The sequence below is a fragment of the Eublepharis macularius genome, chromosome 15 (genome assembly GCF_028583425.1).
Source record: "Eublepharis macularius isolate TG4126 chromosome 15, MPM_Emac_v1.0, whole genome shotgun sequence".
NCBI classification, from domain to species: domain Eukaryota; kingdom Metazoa; phylum Chordata; class Lepidosauria; order Squamata; family Eublepharidae; genus Eublepharis; species Eublepharis macularius.
The window spans coordinates 42343605-42362262 of NC_072804.1; the positions used below are offsets into that span (position 1 = coordinate 42343605).

Genomic DNA, 18658 nt, shown 5'->3' on the forward strand with positions numbered 1-18658 from the left:
GGCCTTTCCAGCTCTATGTTTCTATCAGGAAACAATGGTTTGAATGGCATTATAAAAGAATCTACACAACCTTACTGAATAGTAAAGAGTCCAGTAGCACCTTTAAGACTAACCAACTTTATTGTAGCATAAGCTACAGATGCATCTGACGAAGAGAGCTGTGGTTCTCGAAAGCTTATGCTACAACAAAGTTTGTTAGTCTTAAAGGTGCTACTGGACTCTTTACTATTTTGCGACTACAGACTGACACAGCTAAATCCTTCGAACCTTACTGAAGGCTCCAATTCCTCATGCTGGATGCTTCATAAGAATTAGAACTAGACACCACAGATCCTTTACAGACTCAACAGATTGAGGATCCTCTACAGTTTCAAGAGATTAATGTGTCACAGCTACAACTAGTGACTGCTGCACGGTACATCTCATATTTATTTACAACATGGGCATGCCACCTTTCTACCCAAAATAGTTCCTAAGGCAGCAAGAATTAAAACACTAACCAACAATTTAAAACATTTAAAATAGTATTAAAATGATTCAATAAAATCACATATAAACACACAACACAAAGAACAGGGAGGGGGGCAAATAAAAGTTATTGGGGTTATGTCAGATAAAACAAAAAAGTCTTCGCCTGCTGGTGAAAGACAGCAACAGAGTGGCATAGTAGAATCTCCCTGGGGAGGGAGTTCCAAAGTTTCGGTGCCACAATATAAAGCTGATACAGAGATTTCCTGACCCAGTGCCCTGAGACACAGGTGAAACCCACCTTCATACTGTAGTGGTACATCTCCCTAGGCTCCCCTGCCCTCGCACCCCACACACTCTTTTCCAACCTAAACCAATTGCAGAATCCTTTTTAAACATTGGGGAAAACCCAGCAAGTGAAGCCACACACCTGGCAAACTTATGCTGGCTCAGCACAAGCACGTTGCCCCGAATTTCTGCCACAATCTTGCTCTTATCTTCAGGTCGTCCGTGTTCAAGAACATGCTGGATGACGTAGTTGCCATACTGATCCTGTTGGGCAGACAGCAGGAACAATCACTCTGCAACAGCTCTCTGTGAAAACCTTGTCTCTAAGGTGCCACTGGACTCAAGTCCTGCTGTTCTATTGCAGACCAACACGGCTACCTACCTGAAGCTCTTGGTGTTAGAAACCCTTAGATTTCTAGTTCTTAAACTGCCACTAAAAACAAAACAACTAACATACACTAGGCCCGAAGAGGAGAAAACACAGCCAATTTTTTAAAGCAAAGATTTCAGGAAGTTGAACCCACCTTTCCTCCAGGACCCCAAGGGAACAGTTATCAGGCCTCCTAACTAAACACATCCAGGGGGATAATATATTATATGGTTAGATCCCACTTTTCTTCCTAACGGGGAGCCAAGACAGTTTACAACAACTCTAATGTGGACAGAATGTCACACTAGGATCTGAGAGATTACAGTTCAAATGTTGTAAGCCCCATTCAGTCCCCACGAAGGAGGAAAGCGGGGCAAAAATATCTAAATAAAGGTTCTCTGATTTCCACCATGGCTGTTTGCTTCTTATATTTTTTTAACATGCGCTATATTGCATTCTACCATCTCTAGGTTGGTCGGTGTCATCCATACTGCTCTTTAATCACTCCAAGCCCAGTTTTTATTACTATAATCAGTTCAGAATGCCTGCTTGACAGAAAAGGAGGCACACGCACAGACACACACAAAACCAACATTCTCCCAGGTGTCAAATATCCGATTCTTGCAACACTCTGGAGTATGTGAGGGGTTATTCCAGTTCTGCAAACTTCAAGAGCTTCTTTTGGGTCTGGAGCAGGCAGCTTCCTTTGTCCTCCCAACCAGCCAAACATTACCTGCACAAGCTGTTCTGTATGTTGGTGCAGTTCTTCCAGGATAGGCAGGGTTTGCTCAGGTAGACAGTGTTCAAGGATCCTCTGAATGACACGGCAACCGTATGGGTGGGTGGACAAGGCAAACACCTGAGTTCGAGACGAGAGAAGATGGGGAGAGAATTTGACTCGGAATAGCATATATTTCATACAGACAACTCAAATATTCCACATAGCACATGAAACAGAGGTCACACGGTGACTTGTCAGGCTCTAAGTATCTTCATGTTGGCAGATTTTAAAAAATCAGATGGGTCCAAAAAGAAAGTTCGAGTCAAACCAGAGTGGGAAAAAATAGAATTTTAAAAAATTCTAGTCACCCCGATACATAAGTTGGTCTATGGTTTTATGACTGATTCCTGGAAAAGGTGAGCGCTTCTGGAGCAGAAAAAGCCATGTGTCATGAGCTGCAAGCAGGGTTCCCGAGAAAGATGCTACCATACATCAACCAAACGAAAAAACGCAACAAAGAATTTTTCGATTACAAAACATTCTTTTAAAGCATCTTCTGCATTAAAAAAACGCAGGTTGAGCTATAGTGGCTCACCTAAATTTATGAACGGATGACTAATCCGTTTTAGAGAAACAGATTTTCTACAAGGCTTTCAAAATGTAAGATCACAGTTACCACCCATCCTGGGAACCTTGTGGTAACTTGGAGGTGACACTCTCGTGGTCCTTGGTGATGATCCTTGTGGCCGTTGTATACACCGAGTCTGAGTTTTGTTAGCAATCGCAAGCAGGAGAGCTGTGCACCTACATACACTGCAGCAGAAAGGGGAATCGAAGACAGAGCAGCTTTTCAATTCTTATCTTCTTGGTGTTTCTTTGTTGCCAAAAGAGGAGACGTTACCCAAGAGGCTCCGAGGGAGCGACCTTTCTCCTCCTCCAAACAGACCCTTGACAAAAAGGCACAGCAGCTGGTACAGGCACAGCCAAAGTATGGCACTGCCAAAAACATTCTTGAGAGTTTGTATGTGGTTTAGAAGGTTTCAGGTGTAATGCCTGTAGCTTTGGAATATCCTTTATCTGCCTCGTCCACCACCCCTTGGAGCGTTCCCTATACACATGTACAAAATAAGCTGAACTATGCCATTCAATAATTACAAAGCAAAATAATCTTTCAAAGAACTGATTTCTAGCATCGAATTTGGAAAGGGATCAAAGACAGGGTGCAGCATGTAGCATTTTGCTAGGGTCAGAAGAGTCTACAAAAAGTGCAATTTTAAAAAATTATGTTTGAACATTGCATTTTGTAAAAACCAATTACTGCACGCCTTACTTTTTAAAATATACCCAGGGAAATGATGTCCTAAATTTCACACAAACATCTTAAAGCAAAGCTTACGGTGAATCTTAAAACTGAATCCATGACCCACCATGAAACATACTGAATTAAAAACGCTTTCCTGTATGAAGAACCCCCCCCCCCCCGAATCAGTGTCCACTTTGAGGTCAAGTACCACCCAATATTTACAATACACCATGCCCTGGGTTTTTAGCTCTGCAAGATAAGCCACTGAGAACATCTGGCTGGTCTACAGATCCTATTTGAGATCCTCAATGTTCCACAATTCGCACAGGTCGCACACTACATGCACATTTCTCACTACAGGGAAGGAAAATAAAGAACACTGTTGCTTGCTAGTTTGGTAGACTTTCCTTCTCATGAATATTTGGACATTTCGTTGGTATGAAAACAAGCTCAGAATCTTTGCAACAAACCTCACTGTGGTAATTCAGCAGTGGTAACCTTGGTAACCTCACTGCTGAATTACTGTGACATATTCTATGTTGGGTTGCCCTTGAAGATGACCTAGAAATTAAATCTAGTTCAGAAAATGGCAACCAGGGTGACGTATCTTGCCCATTCTAAAGTCGGTATATTGGAAGCTAGTGTGTTTCTAAGTTCAATTAAACGCTGTGGGTATGACCTTTGAAGCCCTTCATAACTCAGAACCCATACATCTAAAGGACTGTCTTCTCCCACGTATCTTCCATCTATTCCCGTGTTTTGGCTACGGTCTTCAGGATGCTACCTACTGAATGTTCTCCCATGTATTCATCGAAAATGAAGATACTGTTCAATATTATGTTTTTTTCCCCCCCAAAAAACCCCAAAGGGTTGGAACCCTGCAGACACGGTCCACTCACTGTGGCACTTTACTTCATTGCTAAAGGTCATGCGCCAACAGGAAAGCACTAAAGTTAATGGAACAGATGTAGAGGACTCAACCTATAAAAAGCATATTCCTCCCGTGTTGCATTTATTTACAAGTCATGATACTTTAATGGCTCTGCCAAGCAGCATGTTCAGTGAAGAAATATTCTAGGGGAAAATAGAAAACTTAAATAAATGTACGTGGGAATTTTCCTTAGCCACTAGTAAACCGAGGGGGGCGGGCGGGGTAGATAGATTCAGGGAGCAGAGGTCCATCCATGGCTACTAGCCATGGTGATTAAAAGGAATCTCCACCTTCCTAGGAAAGAAGTCCCTGAATACTGCTGCTAGGAGGCAACGTCAGGGGAAGGTTTGTTTGCTGGCCCTCTGGGGCAACTCCTTAGCCACTGTGCAAAACAGGACGATGGACTAGATGGACTACTGGTCTGGTCCAGCAGGGCATCTCCTATGTCATGCTCTTTAGTGAGGTCAAATTATGGTCAAAAATAAGGACAGGCAAGCTAGCCTCCCGTGGCTGCTCTTCTAGGAATGCTGGGAGGTGTCAGTGGGGGTGGGCTAATGCCCAGAGGCATCTATTTGCACCTTGTCCACTTGCCATGACCATGTATGAGAAAAACTTTGATCTACTTGCGGATTTTGGAGGCCACTGATAAAGAGATGTGAAAATGGACTCCGTGTTTTAAGACCGAGGATTTCGAGATCATCGAACCGAATGGAGAGGGGGAATGCCGAAAAGGATGAAAACAGCTGGATCTGCAGGTTCAATGGATATATGCCCATCGCCAGCTGGCTTTAGCCTGCTGTCATGACACATGCCAGGAACTGCCATGCACACCGCCCACTGGCAGCGACTGCTGGCAATGCTCTGGACTCAAAGGTACACTTCTGTGGGACAGACAGCTGGGGAACCACAGAAGCAGGTTGCAAAAGGAGATTTTAAAAAAGCATACTGAGAATTTTCAACACATTTTAAATACTTTTTTGCCAGTTCTTCTTTCTGTGTGAAAGAGCACGTGCCATTTTCATTTCAGGAGGTTTCCCAGATTTCAAAAGTCCTTTTTTTTTCTTAAGCAAGGTAAACGATATGGCTTTAGATTTCAGTTTCTTTGGTTTGTGTTTTAAAGACTGCAATCACCATCACATTCATTTGTGCTGAAATGTGCTAAAAAGGAACACTGCTAAAGCAACAGTAAACACTTGATTCAATGTGTCCTTAGGAAGGGGTTCCCCCACCCACTCTGCTACAAGCCCTACCATTCTTTCCCTACACTGAGAACTCACCAAACTCACCTTTGGTACCACCCACAAATCATTCAGGCCAACTCCATCCTTCTCTATGCACCTCATACTCATTCTCTTCTGTACCTCATACTCACCTTGCTGCCAAGCCACATCATTTTTCTGAGAAGAACATTGCAAAAATGCAACTCTTCCTCTCTGTTTTGATGTTCAGGCTACGTAACATCCCTTTTTATGTCTCTTGTGGTCCCTTATGGCTGGAATTTCCTCCAAAAACACCTATGTGATGGCACCTTCAAATTCCTTCTCAAAGCCCAACCTTCTCTGAAGTTTTCGGCAGCTTAGTCCTTATCTCCTACTGAAACCAAGGCTTCAGTAAGTATAACTGAACCTATGCATATTCCCTTAACACCATTAGCCTTGCCTATATCGTCTTCCCCTTCCTTACTGGCTCTCCCAGAATCAAATTTTATACTGTAAGCTCCTTGGGGCTGGAGCTGTCTGGCTCAGTAATCACCACACATATTGACACCGTAATAAAAACAATTCTTCTTAGGAGATGGTTTACCAGATAAGTAGCAGTAAAAGGACACAGTTCACCAGGTAAGTAGCAGTCTTTCTGGTGGCTTTTCCAAGGCAAAATGTTGTCCTTCAGAATTTAAGCCATAAGATTAGCAAGCTGTTGGTCCAGACAATGCTGACACAGAAAGCCAGAAACTGCCAGAGTATTTTACATCCTTTTCCTTCCATTGCACTTACCTGTCCCTTAAATGCATCGATGATAAACTGCAGAGACTGGGGTTGCACACACTCGATACATTTCTGCACCACGTGGTTGCCATTTTGATCTTTCACACATTTCAAGACGTGGCCATCCAGTTCTCGGACCATCTCGTTCTATGGAAGGAGGCATAAAAAGAGAAAGAGAGAAAGCACCACCAGCATCACAGATGACAAGCACTACGGGACATCAAGGAATAGGCTGCTCTCTCTCCATATCTGCTGGCTCTCAGTGTCAAGAACAGCAGCCTTGCTTGGGACCCTTTCAACCTACTGAGCAACAATGGAGACTAGAGTTCTTTGCTGCGGTCCCTGTACAACTCAAACTTGGTGCTATTAAGCACTGCCGAGACTCAAGAAAATCAGGAACAACAAACATGTATAATTAACTTGTGTGACATTTAAGTATCGTTTAATGCTGCCATAAGATGATGCCTGCCAGATTTTCAAACAAAGGATCATTCCAATTCATGGAGAGCAATTCAGTCCATGGCTAGGAGCCATGAAAGCTAAATGGAACCTCCATGCTCAGAAGCAGTGCATCTCCAAACAGCGACAACTGGAAGAAAAAGAGTCAGCAGAGGAGCTCTATTGACTTTGCTCACGGCTTGCGAGAGTTTGGTGGGGGTATCTGTTCAGACACTGTGGGGAAACAGGACAGTGGACTCTGGTTTCATCTGACAGGCCTCTTCTTAGGTTCTTAACAGCATAAAGGCTGCGTGCAAGGAAAGGGTGGCTAGGTTTCTGACAGTACCGATCTTGGAATTTAGTCCTCTTTCTTGGAACATCTTATATTGAAGCCCAGCCTCCTGCTTTTAACCCTTCCCAAGACTAACCCCCTATGTTTTATTGAAGGAAAAACACCCATGTTTTGAAACACCATCATCTGGGTCAAAGAACGGATTTGTCCCCAGTCTGCTTCTTGGTTCAGTTCAGGCTTTGGGTCTTGTAAAATCATCATGAGTCTACAGTTTTAGAACTGGGATTGAACTACGCAGGTGCAGTGAGGCCACAGCTTCAAGGTCTTGCACCTCAGTCGCATCATTCTAGCAAAGGGCCCTGGGTGAGAAGTGTGTGCACTGGCCGCGACTGCCTAATTGGGATCAGGCCAGTTGCTACAGTTTTGGATAAAACAAGGGCCTTCGAGTCTAGCCCTTGAGCTCTTTGGAGCCCTATTGCTTTTGGAGTCTGTATAGCTGCTGAAGGAATTTCTCCTTCCTGTTTTGTGCTCTGGACCTGCTCACCTGGATTGGTGCCAGCCCAGGATTTGCGTCTCTGGATTTTAGAGACTTTGGAACTCTGTCTGAATTCTTTTGGTTTAGCCTGAAAGGTAACTTTGGGCTAGAAAACCAAAAGTCGGTTTAAATGTGCTAGGGTAGACTAGATAATTTTGTTATTTGACTCTCTCTGCACAATTCTATATCTGTATCTGTTTGCATGTCTGTTAATAAACTCTTTGGAGTATAACCTTGCATATTCTTCAGGAATTTGCAAGCTTCAGTCTGAATCCAGTACTTTGACCCCTTTTGTTCACAGCTAACCCAAATAGTTGTTAGTGGAATTCAATCTGCAAAATGCTCTACCTCGCAGGGTTGACTTCCTGGTTAAAACCTAGTAGGGCTGGGAACTTGCCTCTCTGTTCCACAGCTGAAGATTTAGTCAAGAGAGGCTGATGGCAGCTTGTTACCCCGGAAGTGAGAACTCACTCCCAGTTTTTTGAGCATTTTACTCTGGATCTCCCACTCCTGACGGCCTGTGGATACAGCTGTCTGTGACAATCTGTCTCGCGTTAAAAACTCTTAAGCTGCTATTACTCTTCTGTCCCCCCTCTACAAATATAACTACTATCTCCTCTCCTTGAAGCTGCATGGCTATTTATACACACATGCCACAGGACAGATGCACCATAAACTAAAAGAAAAGGAGGAAGGACAAGAGACAAAACCAACACAACTGACTTGTCAGGGAAGGAGGAAGCAACAACATTCAACATCAAGAAGTAAAGTTAAAGTGGAAACTTACAATTACCTGCTGGTCTGGAGGGATAAACTCGAGCGCCTTCTGGATAACTCGACAGCCATACATTTGTAAAGCCAAGGAGAGGACGTGCCCACGGATGCGCTCAGCCAAGGCTAGTTTTTGCTCCAGGCTGCCGAACTAGAGGAGGTAACAACAATCATTATATAGAACAGGATCGCAGAGAAATTGTCCCTCGGAAAAGTGCCGCTCTTGCTTCCCACCCACCAGCATCGGAAGTATTCAACACAACAGACGAGACTCACCTCAAAGAACTTTTGGATGACGTAGTTTCCGAAGACATCGACCATCAGCTGATAAGCAGCCTGGAGGATTTCATTGAACACAAGCTGCCGCTCGGCTGGGGTGGCACGTTCCAGTTTAAGCTGGATAAACCTGGGAAATTAAAAACATGCTTATTTTTGGTTTGATTGGCGGAGGAGGACTGATCGTTTGACTGAACAGTTGTCCCAAGTTGTTTTCCAGGGAATCCTGAAGGGCTCAGGCCTTAGTTTGGTTGGGGGGGGGTCATGTTCCCCCCCCCAATTTATTAAGTAGTATTATTGTGCTTAACTGTGGTAGTCCCCCACTGAAAACAGAAACCCCTTCCCTATATATGGCTGGCTTCATTTTGTTGCCATAGTGAGAAGCCCTGTTTTATTTACTATTTATCCCATCCTTCTTTCAATCCTCAGGGCCATTTAAGTGGTTCCATCTCCCATCTCCCTCCAACACACACTTTAGTTTCCCAGACTAGGCCAGCCATCACCTCTTAGCCTAAAGTCATCCAGAGAAACTAATGGCAAAGAGGAGATTTGAACCAAGGTCTTCCTAGCCCACCAATACCCTGGCTTTTTTGGGAGTAGTCTTTTGCTACCTGAAGGAGCCGGGCCTCCACAAGGACTTGTCTAGGGGAGAAAGATAAATGGTTGGGAAATGTCCCCCAATTCAAAGGTCTCTCTCAAACATACTATAAGGCCTCAATAGTTCGATCAGGCCAATTTCCCCTTTCCTCCTGTTTGCTACTGCTGTCAGCATTCCACGCCTCCTAAAGCATATTCAGTCCTTATCAAGCCTTGGGCAAGGGGTCCTTTTTTAAAAAAAAAATACAAGGAAATTTTGTTTTCCTGCATACCTGGAGAGTCACCCAAGTATGAAGAAACCCGAGGGCCATCAAGTTTGCTAGAATGAATGAAGCCAAGATTAACTAGGCATAGACAGCAAAGGGTACCCCAACATCTAACCTATGCTGGACATCTTATGTTAGATTCTATGAGTAACAACAAAGATTCAATAGTCTTGAGTGCACCAGGGTGAAGTAAATCCTGGACAGGGCATCCCGGATACAGGTATACTGCAAAAAATGCCAGCATAATTCTGGATAACATGTTTCACATCAACAGTTACATCCTCCTACTTGATTTAATAGACAGCAGTGAAAAGAAAGGACCATTTTAGATTTGGAGGAGTCAGCTGTGTTAGTCTGTGGCAGCAAAATAGTAAAAAGTCTAGTAGCATCTTTAAGACTAACCAACTTTATTGTAGCATAAGCTTTTGAGAACCACAGCTCTCTTCATCATATTTTGCTTGGGAATCAAAATGTGCAATTGAATAAATTTCCTGTTGGACAAAGCCAAAATTTTTTGAAGATCTTTCACAATGTCATACTCTGATGAAGAGAGCTGTGGTTTTCAAAAGCTTATGCTACAATAAAGTTGGTTAGTCTTAACGGTGCGACTGAACTCTTTACTATTTTAGATTAAGACACCGTTTCTCTAAATTGCAACACACATCTGCCCTGGATTTTTGGGAAACTTTTAATGTCACAAGGAGGGCTGCTCTTGAATGAAGAAAATGAAAGAATTTTTTGAGACATTAAAGAGAGACTAAATTTCAGTAAGATTTCCCCCTCTTTGAAGATTTTTCAAAGTCTGGAAAGCAACATGATCTACCCTGCTTTGAACATTTCCATAAACAAAGATAACCATCAACAGAAGAGGGGCAGAGGCGTAGCTAGATGTAGCTAGAATGAATGATGTAGTTACAGATGTAGCTACAATGACTGAAATATTCTGTTAGCCACAGCACGTGATCCCCCCCCGCCCCCCACATTTATACTGAATGATAAGTTCCCTATACAGTTTGCTAAGAGTCAATATCTGATGTTTGCCGTCAAAGCAATATTCACGGTTTTGGATTCTTGCACCACACAATAGATAAGTTAAGTTAGCTCTGTCAGCTTCATTGGATTCTAAAACCTCAGAAGGTAACGTGGTAGATTCTGAGAAGCAACTTTTAAATTATATATATCAAAGCTTCCAAAGCAACATGGACTCTTAAGGGTTTTTTAAGGTTCTGCTATTTGTTGTGTGGTTTTTGTTTTCTTGTTTGCGGATATTAACCTGCCTCAAGGACTACTTATAAAAGAAAAATAAGAGTACAAGTCTTCCAAATCAATCCATCCATCAATGCATTTTCAGGCAAGATGCACTGATTTCAAGCTGGTTTTTGGGCCTCTTTCTGAACCAAAATTGGGTCTGAACCAATGGGTCTGAACCAAAATTGCCTGGGAACAGAATACATTATGGACTGCTTTTTCTCATGAACTTACTATTCCATTAAGATCTTCAAATTTCTTTGGCTTTGTCCAACAGGAAATTTGTTCAATGGCACATTTTGATTCCCAAGCATGAGTTCTGGGCATTGGGTTGGATCTGGACTACATCAGCTATTTCTACCGATTCCCCTTTCCCATTGCAGATCTCCTTTGTGTCATTGCTTCAGGTCCCCTTATCAGCATTTTGTAGAGTTCAGTGGGCCACAGTAGGGTAGGAGGCAGGAAGGTTCTATTCTACTGATGGAAAACCTTGATCCAACCACTGATTACAAAGGTAAAAAAATCCAGTAGCAACTTTAAGACTAACCAACTTTATTGAGGCATAAGCTTTTAAGAACCACAGCTCTTTGTCAGATGCAGATGACAAAGAATGCTGTGGTTCTCAGAACCTTATGCCTCAAAAAAGTTGGTTAGTCTTAAAGGTGCTATTGGACTTTTGACTATTTTGCAACTACAGACTAACAGGGCTAATTCCTCTGGATCTAATTACAAAGGGACACTTCTATTAGTAGCTTTTTAAAAATTATTTTTGCATCTCACCTAGATCCATGCTGATCCTGAGAGAACTCCATGATATGTCCAGCAATCTCCCTCAGCTGCAAATTTGGGTACCGGTTATTACGGAAGTCTTCCAAGAGCCTGCTGCGCCCGGAGGGCATGACGTCAGACATCCCATAGCGCAAACGTGAGGAAGGGAACAGCGCACTGCTGGGGCTGAAAAGGCTGGAGGCGCTGCTTGCACTGCGGTACTTGGCTTCAGCCCCTGGGGCAGCAGAGATGTAGCGGCCACTTCCATTTGTGAGCCCCCCTGCAAAAAGGAGAAAGTAAATTGGGAGGAAATGGGACAGTCAAGGCAGCATCCGCGCCAGATGCACTCCCCCCAAGCTACAGCCAGTGACAAGTTATATAAAATCTGCTATAGTATTTACTCAAATGCAAGACTACGCTTTTCCCACAGGTATGCCATCAAACAAAAGAGGGGTAAATCTTAAATTTGCATACAAGTTATAGTTATAAAGAACTGCGTATTATTTTCAGGAGGGTTCATCTTGCATTCAGGGTCATCTTCGAGTAAATGTTTAAGAATTCTCCATTTCTTTAAAAAAAATGCATCATTTCATAAAGTTAAATTGGGAAGATAACAGAAGGGACAGGCGACCAACCAACCAGGGACAGCTGCTATTATTTCAAGTGAGTATCCCTAGGAACCAGAAACCCTAGGATATAATGAAAAGCCGTGTGGCAACTGTTGGAAGCAACCAGCTTTTTCCTCTGATGAAAAGAGAAGCAGGCCCTTTGGCCACAAAAGAAGGCTACACTGGAAGTCATGGGACCTACACACATGGAGGAGAACCAGGCAAAAAAGCTGGCTGGATCCAACCCAAATGAATTCACGTCAACGTTAAGTGTTCAGGAGCCAGAGCCCACTTTGTCAAGACGCATGAAGTACCACACATTCAATGCCATGGGCTCACAGAAGCTTGCACCACAATAAACTTGTTTTAAGGATCCACAAGACTCAGTTATTCTGACTGCTGCAGATTAAGACGACTACCCCCTGGAAGGCAAGGCACGCGCTCTGTGCTCGGATACTTCTCCCAGTCACCTGACTGGTGCAAGATTATGCAACGAGTAACCAGTGCAAGTTACCTGATTTTCAGCTAAGTGTGGGTATTTATTATCTGTTCAGAAAATGCAAATCATAGATCAGAAAGAAAACCCACACAGAAGGTTGAGGAGCAACCAGCTGCCTCACCCAAATGTGGATGTTAAGTTAAAGACACACAGCGTATGTATTTATTTCCACAATGGTACGGTAAGAGCCACACCCCTTACCAAGGTTTAGACTCGAAGAGGATCCATGAGAAGATAAGGAGGGTGGTGGAGTCTGAGAATGACTGGGCCCTTGGCTAGGCAAAGGCATACCAACAGGGCCCGGAGAAGAGGAAAATCCAAGGCCATTGTAAAAACTGTGCCCGATAGGAGTCAGGTTACTAGATGTCCTCTTATACAGTTCACTGCTGCCTGTTAGGGAATCTCGGCGAGAGCCACTGCCTGTGTTCGAGTTTGCAACTAAAGTGGAAACAGAAAGAGAAGGAGGTGAAATGACAGGCTCCAAAATTAGTGAGTGGAAGACTTGGATATGGGGGTCATGTAGGTCAGGAGAACTGCAAGTTAACTGGAGTAAGTTGTCGAGATCTTCAATTAGCAGAAGGTATTGTTAACGCTTTCATTTGTTCAGAGTCTTAACTCTGCATATCTTGTAAATGTTAGATGCTTCTACAGAGAAATGGTAGGGCATAGCAGATAGGGGAAGGAGCTGCGATCCCGAGAGGGGGCCGGTTCAAATTTCACCTATGCTTTTAACGTGCTGGGTAGCCCTTCTATTTCAGCCCCTCTCCCAATATGTAATATGAGGATAACAGCACTGGTCTCTACTTTAGAAAGCTGTTGTCAGGGTAACACAATAACCAGTGTGAAGCGCTTGGGATATCAACTGTCCTACAGAAATGCTAAGAGAGTAATTATTAGGTTTGCTGGAATAAAAAAAAGTGAGGGCTGAGTTATTGAGCAAATGCAACCTCTAGTTAGGTGGTATGCGCTGTTTGTTGCCTCTAGGGCTACTGGGTTAGCCGCTGTGCGAGACAGGTTGTTGGACTGGATGGACCACTGACTCTTCTTATATGTTCTCTACAGTTACTCTTCCATTTGATATATTAGGCAGGAAACTGAAAGTTACATTCAGAACTAACCTGTGAAGTCATATCCTTATTCCTCCCTCCTGCTTTTCATCTAACACATGCACTTCCTCTTCTCCAAAACTCCAGCTCTGCCTCCTACCTGCTGTCCCAAAGCCTCCTAGTGCAGATCCCAGCGTAGCACCAAGTGAACTGCTGCTCCCAAAGCCGAGGGATGTGTTGGCCGGCTGGGCAGAGCCCTGAGAAAAGAGCGAACTGCTCTGGGAATTGCTAGTTAGGGAGTTGTTGCCGTAGAAGGAGCTGGAGGCCAGGTTGCTGGTGGGCTGCTGCTGCGGCTGGGGCTGCTGAGTCCCGAGAGGGCGAAATGGGCCGTTGGTTTGTCCCGCAAGGCCACCGGCAGCACCATTTGCTGAGGCGGCGGCAGCTGCCACGGCTACAGAAAAATAAAAACACAAAGGCAAATGAAAGAACCACCTAAACCGAATGCAGCTTGGATTCCCTTTGTCTACAATGCTCTATTTACTTAATAGCCTTCATCTGACCAAGACTGCAGAGACAATTCCTATGAGACACCCTGACTGGTTATTCCCAAACTGTGTTCCTTAATTTAGCAAACTCTTGGAGTGCAGCAAGCAATAATACACTGAAGAATCCCTTGGGAGGCTGGAGCACCAATCCTCAAGAGGGGGTTGCATGCGTCATGAGTACGTACCCTTACTAAAATCAGTCTCCATGGATGAAGGTCTGCTATGCTGCTGCAATCTCTCCCAAAGCACAGTGATGCAGCAGAAAGAAACTCCATTCACGAGGATGCCTGCTGCATCTCTGCACGAGTCTGGGCTGCTCTAACGGGCAAGCAACATAGGCTATTGAATGTGCTTTGGAGGGTGGCTGTGGGGATTTGAAAGAGTCAAGGAAGGCTTCAGCTTTCACTAAAGGAAGTCGGAGGTTTGGTGACCTAAGCAGTGCCCTGAAGAGAAAGCGGTGTCTCTTCTTAGGGAAAAATGTGTCCTTGGATGACTGCATCAGTGATAAACATAAGAATGAGATGGTTCAGTCAGTGGTCCACCCTACATGTCCTAGGGAGTCTGGATGAGAATGCACCTTATCTTGTTTGCCCAGCCCACCTGTCCTACCTTCAATGCTACCATCCATCTACAGGATGCTGTAATGTTCAAATGGGCTGAACCCAACCCATGCAGATTCAGATCCCCAAACTTTACCTGAGAGGCTGACTATGCGAACTGAGCCTACCAATGTAGAACTAAGCCCCATTTGGGTATTAGGCCACTATGTGGATGGTGCCAGAGGTGGAACAGGGCAACTGTGGATTATGTTGAAGGTGCAGCATATGGGATGCAAGGCACCCTTCATTTCCCTCCTTGAGCAGGGCTAAATGCCATGTAGACCAGGCCCAAAATTACAATTTTTAAAGTACTATTGGACCCAGATCTTGCTCTTCTATCAATATGGTACACTTAGCTCTTCTTGGGCATACTGATGGCTAACCATCCTACAAAATGAGACTCAATGAAATAAGGCAACAATGTCCCCCTTACTCTTTCTTCTCCAAACCTTTCACATGCTTCTGACGAAGAGAGTTGTGGCTCTCGAAAGCTTATTGTACAATAAAGTTGGTTAGTCTTAAAGGTGCTACTGGACTCGTTACATGTGCATGTGTGTGTATGTTTTTTCCCCCAACATTCCTCAGCAAACATGCTTCTCCCATTTTATCCTCACAACAACTCTGTGAAGTAGGATGGGCTAAGAGTGTGACATTGTGACTAGGGCTGTGCTATTCGGGTTTTGCTTCGGGTAAAGATACCTGAAGCGGACCTGATTCAGAAAGCTTCAGTATTCCTGAAGCAGGGCCAGCATGCCGAATATCCCCACCCGTGCACAGCCCTAATTGTGACATCTGTCTAAAGTCACTCAGTGACCTTCATAGCAGAGTGGACGTTTGAAACAGAGTCTCTTTGTCCCTAGTCTGACAAGCTAATCATACAATTAGCAAATAAATGAACTTATATGTGACACAAAAAAAAATTAGGTCACATATTTTTTACTTGTCCGATTCACTCAGATGACGTTCCAGAATTAATTAATCAAAAGGACATATAAAACACACCCACATATTTTGTGCTGCTTTTTAAATCCAATTAGAGGCAAAGGGGTAAAATTACTCATGATTCTGCAGTCCTTTACCTGCTATCGATTCTATATAATAACCAACATCTTCTAGTCTGTCCTCCTGATAACTCAGACTCTTTAGATAATCATCCTTATGGGATCAATCCCTGCAAACTACAGCTCATCAGCACCTGTTGGCTTTCAACCTGAACAAGCTCTATCAGTAGCCTTGGATCTGCCCAGGGTTCTAGTGAAACCCATTGCTAGTAGACAGGCTCCTCTTGCTCCTCAACGTGCCTAAAAACAGATAACACTCTAAACCCTTCCTCCCAACTACATTATACCAGCCACACATTGGCTTGGATCTACCTGAGATGTTTCTGGGGAGGGGTGGGGGACAAGGTTCTTACCACTTCTACCCTTCCTGGGACAGATCTGTTGTGGGGGAGGGGGAAGCATTTCAGGGAACATTTGGAGCTGCAATGGGGAGGAGAGGTAGGAGAAGAGGCTCACCCCACAGACTGAAATACCTTCGGTCTACATAGACCTTCCAGTGGATCCAAACCTTTTGAGATTCTGCAGCTCCATCTGACCAATCAGTCCTGGTTTGACTCAAAAATATTATCCATCACGTACAGAAACACAATTAGTGGGAACAAAACTTGCCTGCCTGTGCTGCTGAGGAACTGATGATAACAGGAGCGGGGGCTACCAGTCGGACTGGGGCTCCCAGGCCATTCCTAGCCCCTGTATTCACCACAAGAGCACCTGTTTGGTCATAGTAAGCGGCAGGAGCTAGCACGGGATAGCCTACAAAGACAGGCAAAGCATAGAATGACACCAAAATGGAGACATCTCATTTCCCTCTTATCGTACATCACACTAGTAACACATTTCCTTCAAATCCCCACCATACACATAAACAAAAGGTAAAGAAACATCACTGGATTCATTTAAGAAATGGTTGGAACCAAATGATTTGCCCCCTGATCATACACACTTTGCTGCGAAGCAGGAATCTGAAACAAAAAACACCTTACTGTAACAAGGGCCTGGGAGACACTGGCCTCTTCTGCCGGGGGAACATTACATTGGGCTCTCTGTGTTTTCGACCCATGAAGACTGGATCCGGTTTATTCACGTGTTCTGGCTTGATACCGCTTCGATTCTTTAGTTCTGCACTTTGAGGGAGTTGGACCAAAGTGGTGGCGTTTTTATTTCTGCACTAGAAAAATGCCCAGATTCTGCTGCGGGCTTTGAGGACTGGACAGTTCCCCCAGCCCATCCCCTGAGGACTGGTCAGTTTCCTCAGTTGATTGCTGAGGAAATTTACAAAGGTTTTAATTTTTTTTTTGTCTTTAAGGGCACCAAGGCTGCTATTTAATTTTTTTTTTAAAATCGGAGGGGGGGGACACACATGATTGGTTAGCGTTCAACTAATCAGAATGCAGGGGAATAAAGGGGAGGGCGAAAGGCAAGGCCAGCATTCTGCAATTCAAAAATGGGGTTCTCTATGGGGTTCTCTGGATGGACAGAAATAAAGCAGTTATGTCAAACCAGAAAATCCCAAGCAAGGGGCTGGGAGCCATGGAGTTTAAAGGACTTGGAAACGTTTCCTTCATAGGAAACAATGGAGAGTGGCTGGGAGCAGCTTGTTTAGGGGCCTACAGAAATGGACCTTGGGGTCCAATCCTCCTGAAATTTGGGGGGTCTTTAGTGGACAAGAGTCGGTTTCATGCCAATTTGGTGGAGACTGCTTAAAAATGACCTCTTAGGCTCCACAGATATTATTCCCCATAGGGAATAATAGCCACTTAAATCTGGGATTCTCTAACCTCGGTCAGATTTCAGGGATCCCAGATTTTTTTTATTCTTTAAACCCAGATCCAAATCACCTGGATTTTTTTTTTAAATCAGTGCACACCCCTACCCCAAGATAGCAGAAACAAGGCTGAATGGAAAACTGGCAGAAGCTGGATGAAACAAAGAAAACCCCACTGTGAGCACCAGCGGACAAGAACTCCTACCTGGCATCCCTGCTGCCAGCCCTTGTCCAAAAGCAAGAGCAGAGTTCACAGCTGCCGCGGCCACTAATGGGTCGGTTTGCTGGCCCTGTTGGTTCTGATTTGGTGTTAAAGGGCGCTGGCTGGCTCCTCCACGAAGAACCTTAGACAAGGAAACAACACCGTCAAGTATACTTGATATCTGGCTTAGCCCGGGGGGGGGGGGTTCTCCACAAACACAATGCAAACCACCAATTTAATTCTTATGAGAAGCAGCAAACGCCTCCATCACAGAAGGTCTCAGTTCTCAGAAGGTCTTGCACAAAGCATCAACATGCACCTCTTTTACAATGGCACCAGGCTGTGTCTTATGATGAGTCATTGTTGTGGGTTGGAGAGGAGGGATTGCAAGAGACATACCCTGGGCCTGCTGCTCCTTCCCTATAAAACCACCCAGAGACATAAGGGACACCTATAGGAAGCAGAAAGCAATCTTCCAGGCTACCAGAAACAATGTCTGAATACCACAAGCAACATAAATCTAAGGATCCCTGGATAACCAGCTATGAATAGCTCTCAGCCTGCATTCCTACAAACTTCAGAAGCCATCCAAGTCCTACCATGAATCTTGCTGAATTTTTTAAATGATCATTTATATGACCTCAGTTTAGTAAATCAAAGGGATCTTGGGTGTTGTTTGTTTGCATTTAAAAGCACCCGCTGTGGCAAATGCAGCTTTATTATATAGCCAATGGGCCTCTTTCAGTCATACCAGAGCACTGTACTGGTTAGAGGGTCGGACTGGGATATGGACCACCCAGTATCAAATCCCCACTCCGCTGTGGAAGCCTGCTAAGGTGGCCTTGGGTCAGTCACACACACTCAGCATAACCCACCTCACAGAGTGGTTGCTGTGAGCATCAAATGGAGGGGAAAAGAACAATGTAAGCTGCTTTGGATCCCCATTGGGGAGACAGGCGGGGTATAAATGAAATGACCAAATAATACATATAGTATGGTCACCAAAAAAAATTACAGTATTTGTACACGTTTGATAACAGACTTCTTTCAACAGTCTGGATCTAGTCTCAGCAGCC

At 44.2% G+C, this 18658-nt stretch overlaps 1 protein-coding gene across 3 annotated transcripts in view; it reads right to left on the reverse strand.

Annotated features, from left to right (window-relative positions):
* PUM1 (pumilio RNA binding family member 1) overlaps positions 1 to 18658 on the reverse strand; it is a 62591-nt gene that overhangs the window by 6899 nt on the left and 37034 nt on the right. For 2 of the 3 annotated variants that reach the window (XM_054998824.1, XM_054998825.1), the window contains exons 11-20: positions 17586 to 17724; positions 16225 to 16368; positions 13571 to 13861; positions 12566 to 12802; positions 11270 to 11537; positions 8379 to 8508; positions 8119 to 8253; positions 6076 to 6213; positions 1860 to 1985; positions 899 to 1020 (exon numbers count right to left, since the gene is read on the reverse strand). In XM_054998824.1, coding sequence (XP_054854799.1) covers positions 899 to 1020; positions 1860 to 1985; positions 6076 to 6213; positions 8119 to 8253; positions 8379 to 8508; positions 11270 to 11537; positions 12566 to 12802; positions 13571 to 13861; positions 16225 to 16368; positions 17586 to 17724 — 1730 coding nt within the window. The remainder of the gene's footprint in view (positions 1 to 898; positions 1021 to 1859; positions 1986 to 6075; positions 6214 to 8118; positions 8254 to 8378; positions 8509 to 11269; positions 11538 to 12565; positions 12803 to 13570; positions 13862 to 16224; positions 16369 to 17585; positions 17725 to 18658) is intronic. The other variant, XM_054998826.1, reaches the window with a different exon arrangement.